Source organism: Geospiza fortis, unplaced genomic scaffold (assembly GCF_000277835.1).
Source record: "Geospiza fortis unplaced genomic scaffold, GeoFor_1.0 scaffold128, whole genome shotgun sequence".
Taxonomy (NCBI): Eukaryota; Metazoa; Chordata; class Aves; order Passeriformes; family Thraupidae; genus Geospiza; species Geospiza fortis.
The window spans coordinates 2,367,967-2,390,014 of NW_005054420.1; the positions used below are offsets into that span (position 1 = coordinate 2,367,967).

General features: G+C 40.2%; 1 protein-coding gene across 1 annotated transcript in view; it reads right to left on the minus strand.

Annotated features, from left to right (window-relative positions):
- FGD5 (FYVE, RhoGEF and PH domain containing 5) overlaps nt 1–22,048 on the minus strand; it is a 69,044-nt gene that overhangs the window by 13,138 nt on the left and 33,858 nt on the right. Inside the window, 9 exon segments of the mRNA XM_031061631.1 lie at nt 1,110–1,189; nt 2,858–2,941; nt 8,431–8,499; nt 9,996–10,067; nt 14,211–14,269; nt 15,794–15,844; nt 18,432–18,519; nt 18,948–19,104; nt 20,896–21,047. Of these exon segments, the coding sequence (XP_030917491.1) occupies nt 1,110–1,189; nt 2,858–2,941; nt 8,431–8,499; nt 9,996–10,067; nt 14,211–14,269; nt 15,794–15,844; nt 18,432–18,519; nt 18,948–19,104; nt 20,896–21,047 (812 nt within the window).

Genomic DNA, 22,048 nt, shown 5'->3' on the forward strand with positions numbered 1-22,048 from the left:
AATGCTAAGACTTTACAGTACTATCTGCTCATACAGCCATGCTGACTTCTGAGCTTTGGTCATCCTTGGTCTACAGCTTTTAGTCCTTGGCATTCATGTTGTATTTACTCAGTTCACTCACCTTGTCTCATACAAATATAAAGGCTTTCAGGTTTTCACTTTGGTTGTTACCACTGGCCTTTAGTGCAGCTTGCAGCCCCTCAGTGTGAGCAGTAAAATATAGTCTTTAGAGATACTTGAAGCCTTCTGCACTTTTCTTCACGTCTTTGGTGCTTCTTTTGGTGAGTGTAAAAGGCCAAGGATGTTGTGCAATGGCGTTAGGAGAGTGTGCTGGCTACTGGCTCACTGGTATCTCATTAGCTCTGCCAGCCAGTACAAAAAGGAGGAATAACTATTCTTGGGTGACTTCTGGCAGATTTGTCACAGAATGAGCAGCACAAGGAGATGGAAGGGGCTCTATCCCAGCCTCTGTCTGCCTGTTATCAGAAGGATAACCTTAGTCTCAGGTGCTGGTTCTGTCTACAAACAAACATAGCTCACAGTTGCCTCCCATACTTTATTTATCCTAATTAAGCATGGACTTGATATGAGTACAAAAGGCAAAGAAGCATCCTAATAATGTAAGCAGTGCATCCCAAGCTGCTCACTAGGGATGACAACTTCAGTTGGTCTGGGGAAAGGGGACATGCAACAGAATTTCCCTTCTACAATACAGAAGGACTGTACACATCTTGCTTTTATAATTGGCAGGTAATTCATTATTATATTTTGAGGATTGTGAAGAGTGTGGAGGTCTATGGAAATCTCAGATATGGTTATAAAAGGAAATGGACCAAAAGGCTTTAACTGGTAGCTGAGCACTCCCCACAGATGGTAAGTGCTCTGGGAAGGATGAGAGCTCCGAATGCTGATTCTGAGTAAGAAAGTGCCATCCCTGTCTTTTTCTGGCACTGTGTAATTTAGGAAGTTGGCTGTGTTTCTAGGCATTCTGTCGCAAGCTGTAGTTGCAGACTGATGGTGGGAGAGTCAGTACTTAAAAGCACTGAAGACCTTGTTATTTGGAAGAATTAATTTTAATACCCTCTGCCATGGACATTTGGGAACAGTACCTTGCTGACAGGGTCAGGCAATGCTCATCATATTCAATCTTCAGGATGTTTTGGGCTTTCTCTATCACTGGGCGACTGACCTAGAAACAAATGCCATGAACATGAATGTGGACATGAGTTAAACTGTCTATAATCAATACACCACACAAGTCTCAATGCATATGACCTCTTATATCCCTACCATCTGTTTCATATTTCAATGCAAAAAGATGGGCATTAGGGTTTTTTGTATTGGTGTTGTAATGAGGTATGATCTCTATTTAAACATGATGGTGTGCTGAAGGGAAAAAAAACCATAATCCTGCCTATAAGGATGAAATATCTATGAGGGTTCAGTTTTAATATGACAAACTTAGGAGATGTTTAGTCTGCCAAGTGTCAGAGCATTTTGGTCTATGCTTGTAATGAATAGAAATTACTTTTTTTCTGATGTGTGGGCATTATACAGTGAAGCACTTCAGCAAATGCCTCCCTGCAGCAAGGCTCTGTAACAGCAAAAAAAACCAAAACAACAACAACAACAACAACAACAAAAACACAAAAACCAAAACAAAAAACAAAACCACCCCCCCCAAAAAACAACAAACAAACAAACAAACAAAAAACACCAAAAAAAAAAAAAAAAAAAAACCAAAAAAAACAAAAACCAAAACCAAAAAAAGCCAACTTAAAAGCTATACCTCAGCTAAAATTTTTTCCCTACCATGGAGTATATTAGTAGCCTGCTAATAGCAACAGCCAGTGAGGAGAAACATAGGTTCATAGTTTCACACATTTTTATTAACAAGCACCATTATGCTAGTCACTCAGTATTTCAAATGTACCTCAGTAAGAACTTGCTCCACAACTCCTTTTCACTAAACAGTAGAATATTTTGGCGATTCCTAGGAACTTCTGGGATCCTTAAGTTAGTTTTAAACTCTCAGGTCCCTGGGGTGATCAACCCCTGCCACGTTTTCACAACACCTTAAACTTTCTGTGTCATTCCACTGAAATTAATGATTAGTAATTCTCATCTTGTGTATTTTCTAGATCATCAGACTCTTGACTTGTCATTTCAAATTCTCTTTCACATAAATACAACTTGGAATATTAGTTATAGAACAGTTATGAGGGTCCAATAGACTTCTTTGGCCCAATATTTCCTGTTGTATAGGTTCTGGTGCCAATGAATACTTAGGGAAAGGGTGTGAGGACAGCTTAATTGTGTTTGCAATTTATAAATTTATTGAAGAAGAAGCTGGTTTTGTATCACTACATGAAATTGTTCCCAATACACCTTTTCCCCATAAAATTGGCTAATTGCTTTTTGAACCATTAATGCTTTTGATGAAAACAATTAAAAGGCACATGAAAACCAGCCATGTGTCAATTTTGAGTAGCAAGAGTTTAAAACCAGGCAGACTAAGCTCTAGTGAATATATTGAAAGGAACAAGAATACATTGGCTGGAGACAAAACGAGATAATACATCTTTTCTCTTTCCTGTTTCACGTTTGGAGGGTAACTGATTTTGGCTTGTATTATTTATGCAGTCTGAATAAGGCTGTCATATTAAGTCACAGAGATAATATTTTTATGTTTGTTTTCTACTGTTTTTCCTTCTGTCTCCTGTAAGAGACAAGGGAATGCCCTGATAACAGGTCTGTCCCCTCTTTCCCCTTGCTTGATATGAAACATAAACCAGCAAAGCACCAGCAGTTCCCTATAAAACTTTAATTCAAGCTTTTAATAGAGATGAAGCATTACCTTCATGCCTGACACAGCCCAAGTGTTTTTCAGTCGGTATTTGCCATCCTTCTGGGGATATGTGTACAGCAGAACATCATTCATCTATATGAAAAGAAAGACAAAATCAATAAATTGCAATATGGCTTGCAGGCTTGCCTGCTTGCCCATTCTCCTGGGGGGTATACCTGGAACAAGCTGTAACTTGATGAACTGCTGGAACTGTTACCTAACCCTAACACTTTCCTAATATCCAGCCTAGCCCTCTTCTGACAGCTTCATGCTGTTCCCTTGGATCCTGTCACAGAGAGCAGAGACTGGTGCTGCTCCTCTACTGCCCCTCCTGAGGGAGCTGCAGACCATGATCAGGTCTGACCTCAGTCTCCTCTTCTCCGGGCTGAACAATTCAAGTGGCCTCAGCCACTCCTTGTATGGCTTCTCCTTCAATCCTTACCCATCTCTGCGTTCCTCCTTTGGATGCTCTCTAACAGTTTTAGCTCCTTATGCTGTGGTGCCCAAAACTGCTCACAGTGCTACAGGTGAGGCTGCCCCAGTGCAGAGCAGAGCAGGACAATCCCCTCCCTTGCCCAGCTGGTGATGCTGACCCTGATGCACCCCTGGACGTGGCTGGCCCTCTTGGTTACCCAGGGCACTGCTGACTCATATTCAATTTTTGCTGACCAGGACTCACAGGTCCCTTTTCACAGTGCTGCTCTCCAGCACCTCATTGCCTAGTCTACACTAAAGGTTTTTCCCCCTCCAACACTAGTCCTTGTTAAACTTCATATGGTTGGTGATTGCTCATCTTTCTAATTCGTCAAGGTTTCTCTGCAAGGCCTCTCTGCCCCCGAGGAAGTTGACAGCTCCTCCCAGTTTAGCATGATCGGCAAACTTACTTCTTATCCCTTAGAGTCCTGCATCCCTGTTGTTCATGGAGATATTAAAGAGCACTGGCTCTAAAATGGGCCCTGCAGTACCTGGGCACTAAACCCAAGGAAATGAACTTCTGAGAGAGATTTTCAGGATCCTGACATAGTCTGCTATGAGGCTTCTTAAATAGCAAACTCAATTTTTAAAATGTATTTTAAGAGTTATATATCTCTTTAAAACCTGCATATTTTTTTTATTACTCTTGATAAAGGATGACACTATGGTGCACATCATTAGCATGACAACCTTGATTAATATCCCAAGATTTTACTAAATGTTACTTTGCTTTTAATTGCCCATTTTTCCCCCTCCTTTTTTTCTCCCCTATTTAGCAGTAGGCTGTGATTCGGAGGTCTCACTAGCTACAATTTGACACAGTGGAATCATGAAAAATATTTCAAAGCTTGTGAAGCAAGGTACACATATTCATGAAGAAAGAAAGGGTTTGCACTCACTGCTGTTTCCTTTGCAAAGACCTTAGTGATGGCCATATGAATGGTATGGACAGAATTAGTACCAGTGGTTTCATGCATCCTCCTGCTTCAGCTGTTCACTGTTCCCTCAAGCAGTGAAGACTAGCTGATGATAAAAGCTAATCTTGCTGCCTCTCAGAAATCTGCACTAAAGGAGATGGACTGCTAGAACCCTGTGGGAAGTTTCCACAAGTTCTTGGGCTTCAGACACAATTCTTGTTTGCCAGAATACTTTTAATAATTGGGATTCCCAGACTGCTCAGAGTTTGATATTGGACCACATACCCTTTTTCTGCACAGAGAAAGAAGGATATGTCTCATCCTTTGTTCCCTTTTTTCCAGTCACTGCTTTCCTTTCCCCAAACCTTCTTTTTATAATTCTCTCTGTTGTGATAGTACCTAGTAACATTAGAGTCAATGCAAGTTTTCTAACCTACAGTGTTCAAGTTGATTGATCCAAACAAATTTAAGCCCTGCTAAACTGCTGGCATCCATATGTAATATACTCGTATCCTTCTAAAATCTTCTACTGCGTGTTTGGTTTTTCTGAATGTTTCAAAGGCTAGCTAATTATGAACCCTGCCTTCTTCTATTCAAGTCTGAGTTAAACACGCCCTGAGCGTCAGTGGACCAGTCTGAATGTGTGCTGGAGCTTGTTTTTCAAGCTGTGACTCCAAAAATCTCCTATACTTCAACCCTGCCAGATACAGCATTAAACAGTCTCCCATTTGATAGCAGCTTCCTGCAATCCATTTTCAAAACAAGTGGTCTTTGTAGAGAAATTCTTAGAAGGGTGAGATAAGACACAGGCTCTGAGTTGCAAAGTCTTGTGGTGAGGGGCAGTTAGGGGACCTGCCAGTTTCAGCAGCCCATACTGTGCTGCACAGAGGCCACAACATCCTTGTAAACAGAGACTGGACTCAGGAAACAGACACACAGCAAAACTCACAAAACATCCTGCCAGGAAACACCAGATTCAACAATACCATCAGCCTACGCAAAACAGCCAGCTCAAGTAACATTTTGATACACACAATACACACCTGCAGAAACATTTGAAATTTGTCTTTACACTGTCATGCATATATGTGCTGTGCAGAGACATACAGTGCTCCTTAGGGGTAGATAAATATTCAGAGCACATCACTAAAGCACACTTTGAAAGCACAGGCGAAGCAGAAGCCAAGCACACACCCAAGTTTTACAGCCTATTCTAGCTACAATTTCAGTTTGATGGGCTCATCTTCCTTCAGTGTGTACTCTTGCTCTGAAATTCTCTCCAGTTCCTGGTCTTCATTTAGCTTTAGTCAGAGCAACTTCACTACTAAGAACTTCAGAAAACGCTCTTAATATAAAAATCTCCTTGGGATAGTGAAGGTAAATACACTTACTCCATCAAAGCCAAGCTACTTCTATTACATGTTATCTTCTGGTGATCTTTTTGAGTCACTGCTGACATGTGAAGCATTAAAAAGAAGTTCTGAAAGATATTTTTGTTAACAGACAAACCTGAGTTTTACAAGTGGGTTCAAAGGATTACAATATGGTCCTTAGAAGATAAAGGCCTTAAATAAATGTCAGTTTTAGGAGAAAATGTTTAGGAAATTATTCTAGTCTTGGGGTTTTATCATGGGTTTTTCTTCCACAGAAATCACTGAACCTGAAGATAGATATTTGCCAATACGTTTCAAGTAATTTCAATGATCCAGTCACCCTCTCCCTGCCCCTACTGGAGATACAATACAGGAAGCCTGAAGTAATTGCAACTTCAGTGTGTTAGATCAGGAAATAAGCCAGGTTTATGCCTCTTGGTTCTTGAAAGTGACCATTATGACTAGCTCCACCCCATTCTTTGCATGACAGCACATTTGGTCACAATTTGCCTTGCTGACTGAAAGGAAGAAAGACTGAAAGGAAGAAAAAAACCCACTGTTTCTGGATAGTGAGAGCGTCTATTAACAAGACAGTGGCTACTGTAATGTCTCCAGCTGTCAAGAGACACGTCTCTCTCTGCAGTTAACATCTGAACTTTCCCCAGGAAGTAGTTCCTAAACTAGAGAGTGCCAGAAAGTGATTTCTGTGCTTGTTCTGTTCCAGTAATTTTGGCCTCTTGTGACTTATGACCTTCCAGCTGATACAATCATTTTGGATAACTTGAAATTTGTATAAGTTTATCCCATGTTTAAATTACTTTCCTCTCAGTGTTTATTATCAACTTGATTTTTGATCTTCCTTTAAAATTCTCTGTACCAGTTACAACAGCTAAGTTTGTAGCACTTCCGTTTCTGCTACAGTAATGGGTTATGGTGACAGCAACAAACACATTGGAAGACTAAAGGGTAGTGATGTCTTGGAATTTTGTCCCAGCTTTAGCCACAGTTCCAAAGTAATTCTGAAGACTAGCAAAGGCAAGTGCTGCAGAAGAGAGATCAGTAGGAATGTAATTATCATCTGTTATTAAGTGGTTATCAGTAGACTTCAGAGTTACTGCTGCTGAGAACATTGTTTCTTAACGCCAGCTCATGGAGTTTCTGGCATAGCCTTTTTCCTGTGACTGCAATGAAGTCATGATTCTACGTGGGCTTTAGGTAACCATAGGTGTAGGCCGGGCTTTGACTATGAAGGCTAGGAGGAGGGCCAGGCTTGCGGCTAGACCTGATCAAGAAGAGTTTAGTGTAGAGTGTGAAAGTTTGAGTATTGGGAAGTATATATTTGACATTTATTGCACTTGTTACAGTCCATTGATGCTGACTCTGTAAAACAGAACTGCAGCTATCTCACATTTGAAGATTTGCGTGAAATCCATCATTTTCAGTACACGAAAGTCTGAATTTCTACAGAAACCACTGAAACTATCAAAAAAGTGCAGCACCAGCACTTCATCCCATCCCATCTGATCTTTGATTATGATGGCAATATGTGATTGAGGAAGGAAAGAAGCTTGTGCATATGCTCATGCACAAATAGGAGTTACAAGTAAGAGGAAGAAATATAAAGGATTAATACAAAATATATGGTTTCTGTAATAAGCCATCTCTCCGCCTTACCGTGATCCCATGGTGAAAAGCTGTCAGCATTTAAAGGCGACAGCAAATACATATGCCAGGCAAATAATTAATTTATTTTAAAATCAATTCTGCAAGCAATATTGTAATGTTAATAGCAGCAGTAATTCTCAGTTCTTTATGGCTTTTTTCTGGGAGGGAGCTCTGAAGAATTTTTCAAACATTAACAGGTAAGCAGGTAACAAAGTCCTAAGACACAGGCAAGTATCATAATCCTGTTAATATTGAAAAGTGCATAGAAATATGTGTGGTTACAAAATACACTACCTGAAAAGTTGAGAACAGAGCTCAGGAGCCTGGAGTCTCATATTCTCTAAATGCTCAGTGGAGTGTGTGATGCAAAATAGAAAGCATAAGTGACCATAGCATATCTCCAAAACAGTGGGGTTTCATCTGTTTTGATTTGATTTGATTATGATGGCAATATGTGATTGAGGAGGGAAAGAAGCTTGTGCATACACTCATGCACAAATAGGAGTTACAAGTACTTGCAGGAGGGTTGTGGACCCTTGTAAAGAGTATTCCAGCCAAGTGATGAAAGGTCCATTTTTCCTAATTATCCTAAAAGAATGTTGCAAAGTGTCACTGAAAACTGTTGTTCTAATCCACACTAAGCTGGAGGTGTGTGTTTAGAGGAACTACACTGAGGCAATGCACACAATTATCAGGACAGCAGGAGCTAAAAGCAAGTTCTTCTGTTTCAAAGATCCCTCCCAAGTGTGACCAAAAGAAATTTTCAGCTACTTCAGCCGTAGGGTATTCTCTCTTGCTCCTGATTAAGTCTTCAAAGGTCTTAGGACTTTCAAGTGTGTAGCTTAATTCCTGAAGGTTTTCAGGAGTTCTCATCTTCCTCATCCCCTTGAGCACTTGCACTTCTTTGCAGAATTACATCCTGGTGAAGGCTGTATGTAACTGTTGCACAACCAGAGGGTTGCACAGCACATATTTCTGTATGTGGGGCCAATGGGACGTGTGAAAGGACTACAGCGCTGTTAGCAACAGGAATTAACTCACTACATCACTGTTGATGGTTAAATGACTTGCAGCCTAAAATCTCCCAGGCTTCAGGGGTGCATAAATGTGCTGAAAGATATGAGAGAAACAGTAAAAATTAAAAAAATCTTACCAAGAACAAATGTCGAGGATGCCTGTTTTTGCCAGAGACTTTCATCAGCGTTCCCTCTTTGACAAAGATCTGAAGGAGAAAACAGCAGATTGTAATCCTGAGATTTCATTCTGAATCTTTCTCAGAAAAAAAGAGTATTTATCCTTGGGAAGGAGCTACTCCAATGCCATTCATCAGTGCAAGAAGAGATAGAGAGCCTCAACACTTGTTTCTAGCCTTACTCCCTATGATCTGGCTTAGTCTTTGCCTGGGTTAGCTCTGCTACCCTTCATGGCTTGCATTTGTGTCAGTACAAAATGGGTTGGAATCCCACTTGTCCTCAGCCCACTCTTTCTGCACTGTGGACTGTGCTCAGAGGTGATTGTCACAGGTTGAAAATTAACATGTAATGAGCTTTAGAAAAGAATTCTTGTCTTTAAAAGTCCTCTGAAATAGGCAGACCAATGAGAAAACCTGAAACCTTGGGTTTTAGTATGCTACACCATCTTAACTATACCTTCATATATAATTCATATAATTTTGCAAGCACAATACTTTTTCAGTCCATCTCATTACTTAGTATGTAGGTAGGACTGTGTATGTAAAAGCAGCTGAACCAGCACACTAGAACTTCATTGCAGCAATGTTTGAAAAAGTCTGCCATAACTAACTGAACTACATCAGTGGATTAACAGTCATCTGCCCTTTTCAGATGGATAACAGAATCTAGTATACTTCTCCACTCTAGAACAGTTTACAATCAAAGAGACAAATCCTGTAAAATCTGTATGCTGGGCTTTGCAGAATTTGTTAAAGCATTACCTGGTAAGGGCAAGTGAGAATACGGATGTTAGAGAGAAAAATATTTTCAATATTTGGCTGATGAGTATTCTTATGCTATGAGTATGCATGCTTTGAAAATTGCTTCATGAATTTTGTTAAAGATATTGGTGGACTGAAGGGAAATTCAGAGTTGCAGAACTCAGGAAAGAAATCTTTTGAAGCATAGAAGCAGGTTGGACCTGAGGGAACTGGACAGGTTTGAAAGTCAGAAGAAATTTGCATTTGATGTGGATAGCAAGACAGCTGTACACTCTCTCATGTTTCTGTTGATGTGTTGCTTAAAAACAGCATCTTATATTAAAAGCACCATGGGGGAATGGTGAAAATATAAAATTGAAAAAAAAATAATTGCCCTAATTTAAGGTTCTTAGCCAGCTATATAAAGAGGCTTTTCAGGCTGAAAGCAATCCCTGCTAGAGTTGCAGCCTTTTGACAGGAGTATATAAGGAGGAAAGCAGTAGCTCCATCAAAATACACTGTACTTGGGGTGTCTGAGGACTGCTGAAGTGAAAAGCCAAAAGGCTGCTCTATGTAAAAGCAGAGACAGTGCATATCTTTCTCAGCATGACCTTCTTTTTGTGTACTGCCAGAGTGATGTTTTTTACACAAACCAGTGCTCCAACTTGTATCACAATAGCTCAGTAAACAACATCTGTAGGCATCTCAAACATGGCCATCCACACAGAGATATTGCTGGCCAGAAAGAATACCCTTACCAGCATAGGTGTGCCAGCAGCACTCACCCTTCCTGGCTGGAGGAGGCTGCTCTGCCCTCTCACACTGTGCTCAATGTGTACTAGCTTCTGCAAGTTTTCCTGGGAGAGAAAAACAGCATTTAGAAGGCTGCATGGAGACTGTTTTTATACAAGCAGGCAAATTTCCCCTCACCCCTCCTCATCATTTTATTTCTTTAGAACTGGTATTACAGAATTAGATTTCAGAGAGAGCTGAGACCAAAGATTTACACCCAGAAAGTCTTCTTCCTGCCTTATGGATTTTACAGAATCTCATCACCTGCATTCACATCTGCTGTGACCTTCTACCATTCTTTTACCTGTGATTCCCCAGTGTACCTTCCAGAGGAACTGCTAACTTCATATGGTATTTATACATTGGCTTCGTTGCTGACTTTCTGGCTCTATGAACTAATAAAATAGGGTCAAAGTACAGTATCTGCTCCAAAGGCCTGTGCATAAGAGCCATGACACCAATAATCCAAAGCATGCTTTGATACTTTCAGACTGTTGCTAGGTTTATCTGAAGATTTACATTCTGTGGTAACAGATTAATGCCTTTGCAATAGGGGATGTAGAGGGTACACTACTAAGCAGGCAATGAAGCTGCATTTCTGTTTGGATGCTCTGCAAAAACCAGGAAGTTTATGATTCAACTCTGATACCATTAACTATTTACCTGACCTTAAGGCACAGTCAGTCAGTGGGCACTGGCACCAGGCATGAACTTATCCATGAAGATGATAAATAAGATTAACCTAGATAAGTCTGTGCTCCCATAAAGAAAATCAGATGAATGTAAAAAGGAAGAAGGGATGTCTGTACTTTTGCAATATTGCTAGTCTTTTCAAATCTCCTTCCATTTAGCAGATGAGGCTGTTACAATAGAGGCTTATGCATAGGATTCAGCTGTGGTTTTTATCTGATCAGAACAGTAGAATAAGCTACCCCAGAGAAGTGAGTCCGCACAGGAATATGCCTAAAAATTAGGAGTCTCCTATCTAAGTCTCCTAGACTATACACCCACTGTATCCTGTATCTTCAGTTATACACCCAGATAAACTACAGACTAAGGACCATACTTGATACAGCTTTGTGACCTGACAGCCTTTTAGAACAGTTTTCTGCTTCAACAGGCAATGTTTTCCTTTGCTCCATTGACTGGCATTAATATACCCCTGGGATTAGTAAGACTTGATTAGATCATACACTGTATCTGCCTGATACAAATCAGTCACGTCTACAGGATCAGCTAACTGAGAAAGTTATCACAGATACCAGAAGGAGCATATCCAAGTTAACATGATGATATGTCAAGGCTAATTTACACTGGATTTCAGCTAACACAATTAACATACCTATCTAGGCTTGCTTTTTGAATAAGCCTGAAATCTCCCTATCTTACTGCCCTAGTAAAATATTGCACTTGTTTAGCATGTTACTTAGTTCTTAATCAGTAACTGGATGTCAAATACATGGAAAAACGTACAAGCCTACAAGGCTCGACCAGCACAGGGCCTCACTGTGCCCATGCAACATAATTGACAGTTGACACATTTTCAAGATGTTGAGATGTCAGGTATCTCTTTTGCAATGCAGGAATTAACAAATGGATTTTTTCAGGTCACTTCTAAAATACTATAGGCAAATAAAATAGAATCAGCATAAAAAGCAATAGCACAAGAAATATCAGGGATTGTGGGACAGCTAACTTTTGCAAAAGGTATTTGCAAAGGACTTTCCTGTCACTGACGGGTATTTTAGCCTGGCAATACCTGTCCAATTGACAGCTTCCACAATGAAAACCTGTTTTTCATCTGCAGAAAAAGCAGTGTTCTCCTGTGAGCACACTCATGCCAGTGCTAGTTCTACTCATCTGGGTTTCTACCAGAGAAGTTGCAGCAGCCCAGCTTTTCTCAGGACTGCTGGCAGAGGAGCCTCTTGAAATGCTGATGTTTGCAATATGGACACATGTTCACCAGGAAACGGACAGAGAAGTATTGAACTAATTTCCTGAAGGAAGTCAAACACGCATCACATGTGAAGGATAGTGGTTTATCTGGGAATGTGGACAGCTGAGGGGGGGCATAGTTTCCTGTCAGTTCCCCAAAATTCCGAGTTTATATAGCTTTCTTCATTGGTCTTAAAACTATCACTATTCTTCTTTCTAAGATCCTTCACAATCCTACAATTAAGGAATAAAAGCAAAGCTCTACCCGGACAGTACTGCAAAAGTGGGTGTCAGAAATACTGCTGTGGCCATTCTAGCAGTGAACTGCAGCTTCCATAATTTTATCATGATGTCTATGCAGCAGGAACACCTCCCCAAGGAATTCACCAGCTGTTAATAGCAACAGTGATTTATAGCTCTTAGAATCTCAAGGTCTCTAACAGATTATAGACATTCAGAGAGCAGTACAAACCCTGCTTAGCTCATCTCCTGGAATTACAGATAGACATAGACTCTGTGGTGATGGTGTACCTTGTACTTCTTTTGTACATCTGTAACTTGAAAGTAATATTTTCGTACATGGTGAAAATGCTGTGGAGAAGGTTATGGTCATAATTTGCTTGAAAATCCTGGGTTAATAGTCCCCAGGAAAAACTGCTAGAGTCTTATTATCATAAAACAACAAAAGAAAGCTAATAATGGGTCACTGATATTCTATAGAAAATGTAGATCCTAATTCAGTGCTCCTATGAGATATTTGGAGTGTTGTTTGATGAGCTGGTACACGGGAACAGAAATCACCTTCCTTCCAGGTATACACCAAGTCTAAATGATTTCTTAGAAATTCAGCCAGGTATATGACAATTTATTAATGCTCTAAAATAAGTGGCATTGTTCAGTTTCTTCTGTAATTAATTATTTGCTTTTATGTTTCCTTTTTTTTAAACTGAGAGAAAGAAAAGAAGTGCTGGTTGTGGCTTTTGTGTTTGGGATGTTAATTCAGGAGGACAACCTCTGATTTAGCAGAAAATTGAACTTTGTTTCTCATGAACCTGCACTTTTACAAAACCCTCCACATTCACACAAAAAGGAAAGAAGGAAATTTTGTTTCATCTCTTCCATACCAAAGTTTTGAAAAATAGTAGATGTGCTCTGATGATACAATAAAAGATATGTGTAGAAATATATGTGGAATTTTTGATGAAATTATTCCACAACAGGCATTATTTATAGCAATTATTATACAGTCTGTGACATGTGTATGATTCAGATGATACAATGACGTTCTTCAAATTGAAGCATGGCTTAGTAGAGACAAAATGATTTCATGGCAATGCAACACAAATTTGATTTTGGCCACTTACATATACTTCTGACTTCAGAAAAGTATTTCTATAAATATCTGATATACCTGAGTGAAATCTAAGGAAGCAGAGGTGCCAGGAATGTGTGACCTTGATCTATTTGAACTGAGCTCTTAGAGTTCTGAACCTCTACCCCAGATATCCCTAAAGCTCTGAGATTTTTCTGGAAGGTTTGCATGAGATCTCAGGTTTTGGATGAAATATTTATTTTGGTACAAAGACTGCTTTAATAATGGGAAAATATGATTATAAATTCTTTGCCTGAGGAGAAGGAAAATCAGAATCAAACCAGTTGAATCAAGCCACTTTGCTTAGAAGTCTGTAGTTTCAGAGTCTAGTTTACAGCAGGGTCAGATTACATTCCTTATTATGATAAAACTCCAGGCTTGTTAGACATCGTCCCTGCAACCTATATCTGTTCTTTCATCTTCATAACCGATTAGTGTGTTCTTCCCTAACAATTTGAGTGCATTCATTTTTTCAGCCTTAAAAGCCTACCTGAAAACAAGTTCTTACTAAGAAGATTGATATTTCACTCCTTTCTTTCATCTACATCATCTTAATGTGATGCCTTTTCACTTTGTATCTTGAATTTCATGTTCTGATGCCTGAATGATTATTAACAACCCTCTCATTGCTCAGAAAATGAAATAATAAAGAAGTGAGTTGAAACCCAAGAGGGAAGAACCCTCCTCTGTGCTATTTGCTATAGTGTCTTACATCTTGCACAGCTGCATTAAAGGGCACAGACCAACTCCAGATCTGCAGTACTGTAAACCAGATCTGTATAAGCCCTTGAGTCTCACCTTGGAGGAGGCTTCAGAATCTAGCAGACATATGTATTCACTTGAACAGATGTGTAAAAGCCACACTATTGATCAGGGGAGCATGCGTCATAGTAGGACTCACCGCTTCGAGCATGCTGTCATTGGCTTGGTCCGTGATTTCAGAAACAATGAATAAGGCAGCTGAGGGATGAAGGAAAACAAACCACATGCATCACACAAAAGAGTAGAAAAATAACTCAAATCCCTTCTGATTGCAAGGGCATCCTTTGGCTTCTCTGTCATTTTCACAATGCAACAGCCTAGCAACTCTGACATGGTACGGGGTGCTGTCTCCCCTTCCTCCCTTCATTGTTTTCTTGTGTGAAACAGCATCATGCTTGTGCTGATCCAGAGAGCTTATGAGGTCCCTTTTAAGCATCAAGGATGGCACAAAGTCTTTTTTGTAATGTTTTCTAGTTGCAGATTCTTGTCAATGTCTTGTTATATAGAGAGATGAATGTAAACCAACTTTAGCCACCAAATAGCATGGCAGTCTAAACTGTACCTCTTACTGCTGAGAGAGAGGACATGTCATCCCTTTCTGATAGAAATGTGTGTGAAGTGGTGACACAAATTAATTCCTGAATTCTCCACTGGCAAATAACCTGGGCTAGGACATGTTTGCTGGCACTGAGAGCAGTGGCATAGCATGGCTCAGGTCCCTGTTTCACATCCCTTCCCCTGTGGCACAGGGCTTTCTATAAATTTCTGGTCATAACTTGGGAGCATGCTGGCTAGGAATGACACAAGCATCTCCTAACCAAAATGACATAGGCAATTGTGGTCAGAGGGCTTGAACATCTGCCCTGCTACTGTTTAAATTACTGGTATAGCTGTTGTTCTACCGTCAGTGACTAGGGTCCTAAATCTTGCATGAGTCTCTGCTCTTGGGCAGAATAAACCGACTTTCAGTCAACCACTGACTTTATTGCTATGAGTTGGTTTGAATTTATAATCAGTGTAAGAGGGCTGAATTGATTTAATTAATAAAATGTTACTGCTGCTTACTCCAGCCTGGAAAATACTCCTACAGACATCACAACTAAACCTTGCAATGATTTCAGTGGGAGTAAGAGACTTCTGCTTTATCTATCTCATGTGTTGGAAAGGATGGTGTTAGCAGTGGATTTGTTCCTGATTTTGCAGAACTGCTTTTTATGCAATGTCTTTCAACTTTATGTAATGGTAAGGAATCCAGAATACAGATATGCAATTCAAATCTCCTTGGTTTCTCCCAGGTTCACAGAGTACAGCAGGCATACCATAGCTAATGGTACACAATCAGGCAGGGGGAACCATCCAAATTGATTTTACAATGACCAGGCCAAATATTTACAAAGTCAAAGAGGACTAAGATTTCCTCAGTGATCAGGGCAAAACTACAGTGTCTGCACTATGCCTGTATAGATGTTTTCTTCTTCCGTAAGTTCCATCATGCCAAAACTATAGGAAGCCCATATGTTTCAATTAAAAATAAAAAGATACCATTCTTGTCCTAAATAATTTGTCTAAATTAGTAATCCGTTCTTACAGATTTTACATCTAACCTATTAACGCAAAATCTTGAAAGAATCATCTTATATACACTACCAGTATAGAAATATTGCACCTCTTTAGAAGCAATGTTAGTAAAACAGAAGTTTTCTTCTACCAATTTCATTTTACCTTGTGTGGCTTCATACTCTGTAGAATCAGGACAAAGATTATTCAAGTAATCTGTAGTAAATGATCAAATAAACACAGACATCCAACAATCAGAATTCAGATCAACATCATTTGTAAAATATTAAATCCTAATCACAAAATCAGACACTGGTTGGGGTTGGAAGGGACATTAAGTATCATCTTGTTCTAATCCCTCTGCCATGGGCAGGAACACCTTCCGGCAGACCAGATTACCCCAAGCCCCATCCAACCTGGGCTTTGAATGCTTCCAGGAATCGGGCATCCCCAGTAATGTCCCACAGCACTTTATTCCCAGATCATTAAGTGTATATATAGCCTCTGTCTGAGGCAAAATTCATCTTTGATGGCATTTTACTTAGAGAATCAATGCAAAGAGCACTGATACAGATTTGGGCTCACATAACTTGGCAGGTACAAATAAACTCTCAAAAGTGTTTCTCAAGAGAATTGCTGAGTAGCACCACTTTACACAAATAACTCTTTTTCTAATTAATTCTGATTTCCCATCTGAATGAAAGCTGTTGGCTATACTTGCAGTTAGACTAAATGAATCATATGCTTTTTATGGGCACAGGAAGGAGACACTAGTTCTGTACAAGCAGGGTTTAAATAATTACTACCAAACTCAATCATAATCTGAAAATAGGTTCTGTAAGATAGATAGAAAGAATTGCTGTCACACTAAGCGCTATTGTATTTGCATTATATACAAACCTTTAACCAGTGTCATTTTTGACTACTTTTCTTGGACCACCTGCTTATTCTGTGTCTGGGTCTTTATGCTTTTAAAGACTGTAGTATGTAAGTGCTACAGTTTAGAGACTCTAGCCTGGAAATACTTCATTCTTATCTTGCTGGTTAGTCCAGATTCCTAAATTCTGCATTGAAGAACTAGAGTTCTGTGCTGAGAATGGTGCTGGGCATGGATGTCTGTTCCCTTGAATGTCTTATCCCTACACATTTCTCTTTCTAGTGCTGTGTCTTCTCTGGCATCTTGAACTTCACCTGGCTTTTACCTGCATTCTGGAAAGCATCTGCCTGTACTCAGGCAGGCAGAAGGGGTTGTGTGATGTCATCAGGCAATATTTAGTTTCCTTTTCACCACTGCAAGCTCTGTCCTCATCTGTGGACTGAGTGGACAAATCCTTTTGGTTGTGATGCCATAAGTGGTAACCAATACCCTCATAAATACCCCTCCTTATCTGGTAGAATCAGCCAGTTACCACACAAGTGCACCTGAGAATCTGAAGGACTGCACTGCTCCAGACTCATTCTGTCCTAGCAGTCAAAGAGGGGCTTGGTTTCTTGAGATGAAGAACTGAAGCAGTAAACCTATTTTCTGTAGTATCTTAATCCAGTAGACTTCATCTCAGTACACACAAAAGCTTTCATTTTCCCAGTTAGTGTCAGTACATGGGACAAGGAGGAACTCAAGTTGTTTCAAGCACAAATAGAATCCAGTCACTGGAGTTTCACTGAAGCCCTTCAGCTTTCTCACAAAATATCATGCTGCATGTTTGCAATTTATCTTGTGGACCACAGAAATGGGAAAACAGAGAATAGAAGGGCTATTTTAAAGTTTTCACATGGTCACTTTGTTCTGCTGCTTTTATAGAAGCCCCTTCTAGTACACTGTGCTCTTCATTGGTTGTATGGACAGGGTTTATGGCTTCCTTTTAACTGTCCCATGCATAACTAAAACTAATCTTGCATCCTTGTCCACCCACACATATGCATACTTCCAAAATATTTCTCTATCTTTATGTCTATGGAACCTTGTTCTTTCGTGTTCTGACTAAATTATGTGACAACACAGTTTCGTTGTTACATTTCACCATTTCCTTTCCCTAGCCAGTCCTAAACTTTGCAATTCTTTCTAGTGGCCACATTCTGCTTCAAAAATCCTACTCTTCTCACAGGCTCAGACTTGCTAGGTTTGGGGTGGCTTGCAGAGAAGGAACATTACCCCCCTTGGAGAGACTCAGGTAGTAGTTATTCATATGGTTCTGAATGTAAAGGGAAGGTATAACTGTAAAATCTGTAAGTTAAATCTGTACTGTTAATGTAAATTTGTATCTCTTCCTCCTATAATGCAGCAAAATTGGACTGCTTTTTTGACTAATCACTAGCTTTCGGTATACTGTGCATAGGACTTATGATGTAGTACTGGGTACAACTGTTTTGTTAGTAAGAAGATGGTGTTTGCCACTGTCATAGAGGATGAAGTATAGAGTATCCTTGCCAAAGTCACCTGTCTTCTAGTGTCTCTGATAACTACCCTCGACATACTAAGAAATTAAACCTGTTTGTTGGTAGTGAGGCTAAACTCTGCCTCTCCTGATTCACAGAAGGAAAAAGCCAAGAAGTACTGGCTAAAAGCATCTGACTATGCTTTTTTTGGTGACCTTTCAACGTGGCTGTCCTGTAGAAGTGCCTGCATCTCCCCAGGCTGTCTGACACTTCCTGAATCCTGAACTAAGCATATTGAAGTTCCCAGGAAATCCCATACTGCTTTAGCCCTATTTTAGCTGTTATGGCATCAATATGTAGCACAGTGGAGGCACAGAACATCAGGGCAGTGTTTCTATTGGGTTCTTTTCAGAGTGATTTTACTCACCTGTGAGCATCACACGATACTGGAAGACACGGTGTACCACTTTCAGAAGCTGGTGTTTCACACTGTAAGGGCTGTCACTGGAGCTTTGCTGTCCTCAGTGGAAGGGAAGAAACACAGACATCAGGGGGAATGTGAGCTCAGCAGCACATTGTCATCTTAGTTTTAATCCTAGTTATTAACTCTAACACATCTTCAAAGAGCTTGATAAGTTAATAAGTGACTGAGAAATCACTCCAATACGTTTCAGCACAATGTGTACTCATGGATCTGCAGATTCACCAACACAAATTCTGTATGCACACACAGGAGTGTGTGGGCAACAGAGACAGAAACAAACACATCACACACAAGTGAACTTCTCATTTCAGTTTTAGCACCAGGTCTGTGAAAAAAGACTATTCTTCCATTCTACGCTATGTGTGAACACTGGTGGAGTTACAGAAAAAAATTAATCCTTGAGTAATTCCCATGGCAAAGCCATGCATTAGTGCATGTAAAAAAACACGTGAGCCTCACCTCAAACTCCTGAATCATGGTAGCCAGTTGGGAATATTTAAGGCACATTTCATCTAGCAAAGCCAAATTCTGGTCAAACTGCATAATGTATGCTGAGTGGTGATGCAGCCTTGATTTTCTGGAGAGAAAAACATCAGCAACTTTCTGGTGTTCATCCCTAAGTCCACAGAAAGAAAAGAAGCAGCAAATAAATAAATAAAAGTAAAGAAGTAGAGCCATACTTCTTGCTTATTGTATTAGACCCACAGTGGGTCTATACACCGTGCACTTAAAGCCTAGGCTGAACAGCAGGAAAGGAGGAGTGCTTCAGGACAGATTGACAAGACCACTGGCTGCTGTAGCATGGGCACCATAGGGACTGGTCCTTTGGCTGTGCCTCTGCCATAGCATCACTATGAGGCTCATTTCAGGACATGGCTCCTGCTCCTGTAAAGAGACCTTCCAATTGCTGCAGTGCTTTGAGCACTATTTGTGGGGGAGAATATAGCATTTGTTGTAATATTAGATCTTCAGCTCTCCTTCACTGTCTGTTTCTCAGCACTGCCTCACTGTCATCTGTCTCAGTATTCAGGTGCACAGTGTTGAAATATTTATAAAGCATGTATAAGGAGAGAGCAGAACAAAATCTGAGTTCACAAAAGAGGAAGGAATCATACTTAAAAGAGGAACATGAGTTCCAGAGCAGCAGAGTGTCTTGAGCAGTGCAGGCACAGGGAAGGGCTTACTGGAAGCTTCAGGTGTGGTAATCACCTGGGAACCTATTTGAGTGCAGGCATATAACATATATATATCTGTTGTGCTGGCAGCATTTGCAATACAGTCCTCTTTTATCCCCAGTGCCACAGAGTAGTTCTGGACAGAACACTTAGGGTGTTTATGGTTGCGTTCTTTTTGTCTTAGGGAACTGGCAGCATGCTGTTAGAGTAGGGCTGTGGCTTCTTTAGTACCCAAGACATTTTAGATCTCAGAAACACTGTGTCTGTTTGTGTTCTAAGTGTATAAATCATAAATCATCGGTGACACTTTTCAAGTCTTTCTCTCAACAGTCCCTTGGTGGGCACAAACCAAAACACAGTCCCCTTTAGCCTCTCCTTTCCTTGTTGTATGCTTTGATTGGGAAGAGCAGGGCTGCAAGGAGACCTGTACCCTACATTTAGGATCGTTACTGAAAAATTCTACTAGTTTAACTGACTTCCTTAATTGCTCAGTGGCTGTACAGAAATAGGATCGTCCATTCTCAGTGACCAATGCCTCCTGGAGTTTGGCAAATTGGAGGTATGGGGTTTCATGGTCCATCATTCAATAGAACCTGGCAGCCTGGCTTAAGTCAGGGGCCTCCTCAGCTGAATGAATTTTGCAGCATTGTCTGTCCTATTCATGGTCTTATTCTCTCATGGAAAGACTTTTCCCCGTAAGGATGTTCGATGGAGTCCCATTAACAGGCTGTCAGAGTCCATTTGGCTTGGAAGCCTAGGGTAGCAGATCCCTGCCTTGGTGCTGGGAGCAAAGGGCTGTCCCTAACTGAGACCTACACAACTGCTATGTAGATTTCTGTAAGCAGATGATCTTTAGGATCAGTTCTGATGTAAGTTGTTCCTGCTTTCCACAGCATGAGCCTGTGACCTTCAGGCCATAGGTGTGAAGCCATTTGGTGATGACTGAGAAGTGGCAGGGGATAATGCATATGAAGCTGGCTGTTCTCACACTGACTGACAGGGCCATTTCAAAGTCATCGGCTGTTCACTACACACATATTTCCGTATTTGATTTCTTAGCCTGTCAGCTTCTACATTTACTTCCTTCCTGTCTGTATGCAAAATCTGCCAAAGTGGTTCAGATTCTATTCTTTTCATTTCTGCTGGGATGGTCAAGGGAACACCAATGAGTTCACCCATCTGCTATGGGGAGGGTATGTTAAGGCCATCAAACTATGCCATTCTGTACTTGCCATTTAAGGACTCTCTCTTTCAGTTCTTCCAGGATGTCTTGGTGTAATTCATAAATTTCAGGGAGTTCACTTAAACCTTGCTTGAGTTTAACTTCTTCTTGTTCATTTTCATCATCATCTCCAAGCACTTTCAAGATACCTTCATAGAAATCCTGTGAACAACAGCATTGAAATGAGGCAAACAGACTTAAAATATCTTTTCTGAAATTATTATTACAATTTCTTGACTCCTAAACTATGCTTTCTAAGAATTAAAAGCTATGCTATCAACAGCAATAGTGTTCAGTACGGCAAGATCATAGAATATGTTTTCTTTCATCCATTAGTTCATACACGGTTTCAGCTGAATTCCACAATGCTATCAACCTCAAATGGAATGTTTCACCGGATCAAGCCATAAGACCCATATGTATACAATGCTTTGGTATCTTTTTATTTCCTTTCCCCTCTGCTTTCCTGGGTCTGGTTTGTCTCATTTTTACAGTGTTTCTTAATCCGAAACATAATTTTTAAAAATGAAGGGTGAGATTCTCACCTCATTGGATCCAACATCTTGTCATGAAAAACATTAACAACTCCATGCCTTGTGCTAGAAATTGCACTAGCTATACTTCTGAACTTAAATTTTAAAGTATGGAACAAATAATTTTCCCTATGAAACCTGAGTCCTTTCTTCCTCATCTAAGAAATGGTTTTCATGAAGTGGTTTATAAATTATGTAGGCATGGGGGCAATTTCCTCTATATTAAAATATAGCCCACTCTAGTACATAATAGGGCACCTATTTCAGAGCGCATAGCAAAATACTTTCCCAGGTTTGAGTTGCCAAGAAATGAAATTTTGTTCCCTGGACTTTTAGGGACAATGAACTTCCCTGGGCCATACCGGGATTTATCATGGCATTTCTCATGACACTGGCCTCTGTCTAGTTAATTTTTTTAAAAGTAGATAGAGTTATTAAGGAGGAGTCTAAAAAGAACAGACTTCCATAAAACTTGCAAATGTCCAGGTATGAGCAACACATCAGAATATGCTTCACTGTGAATCTATATTTTATGTTGGATTGTCCACTTTGGACTGATTAAATCAAGGTTGTTGTACCGATTTTGGCATGGTGAGATGTAGTTGGTATGACTGTGATCCTGCTGACAGG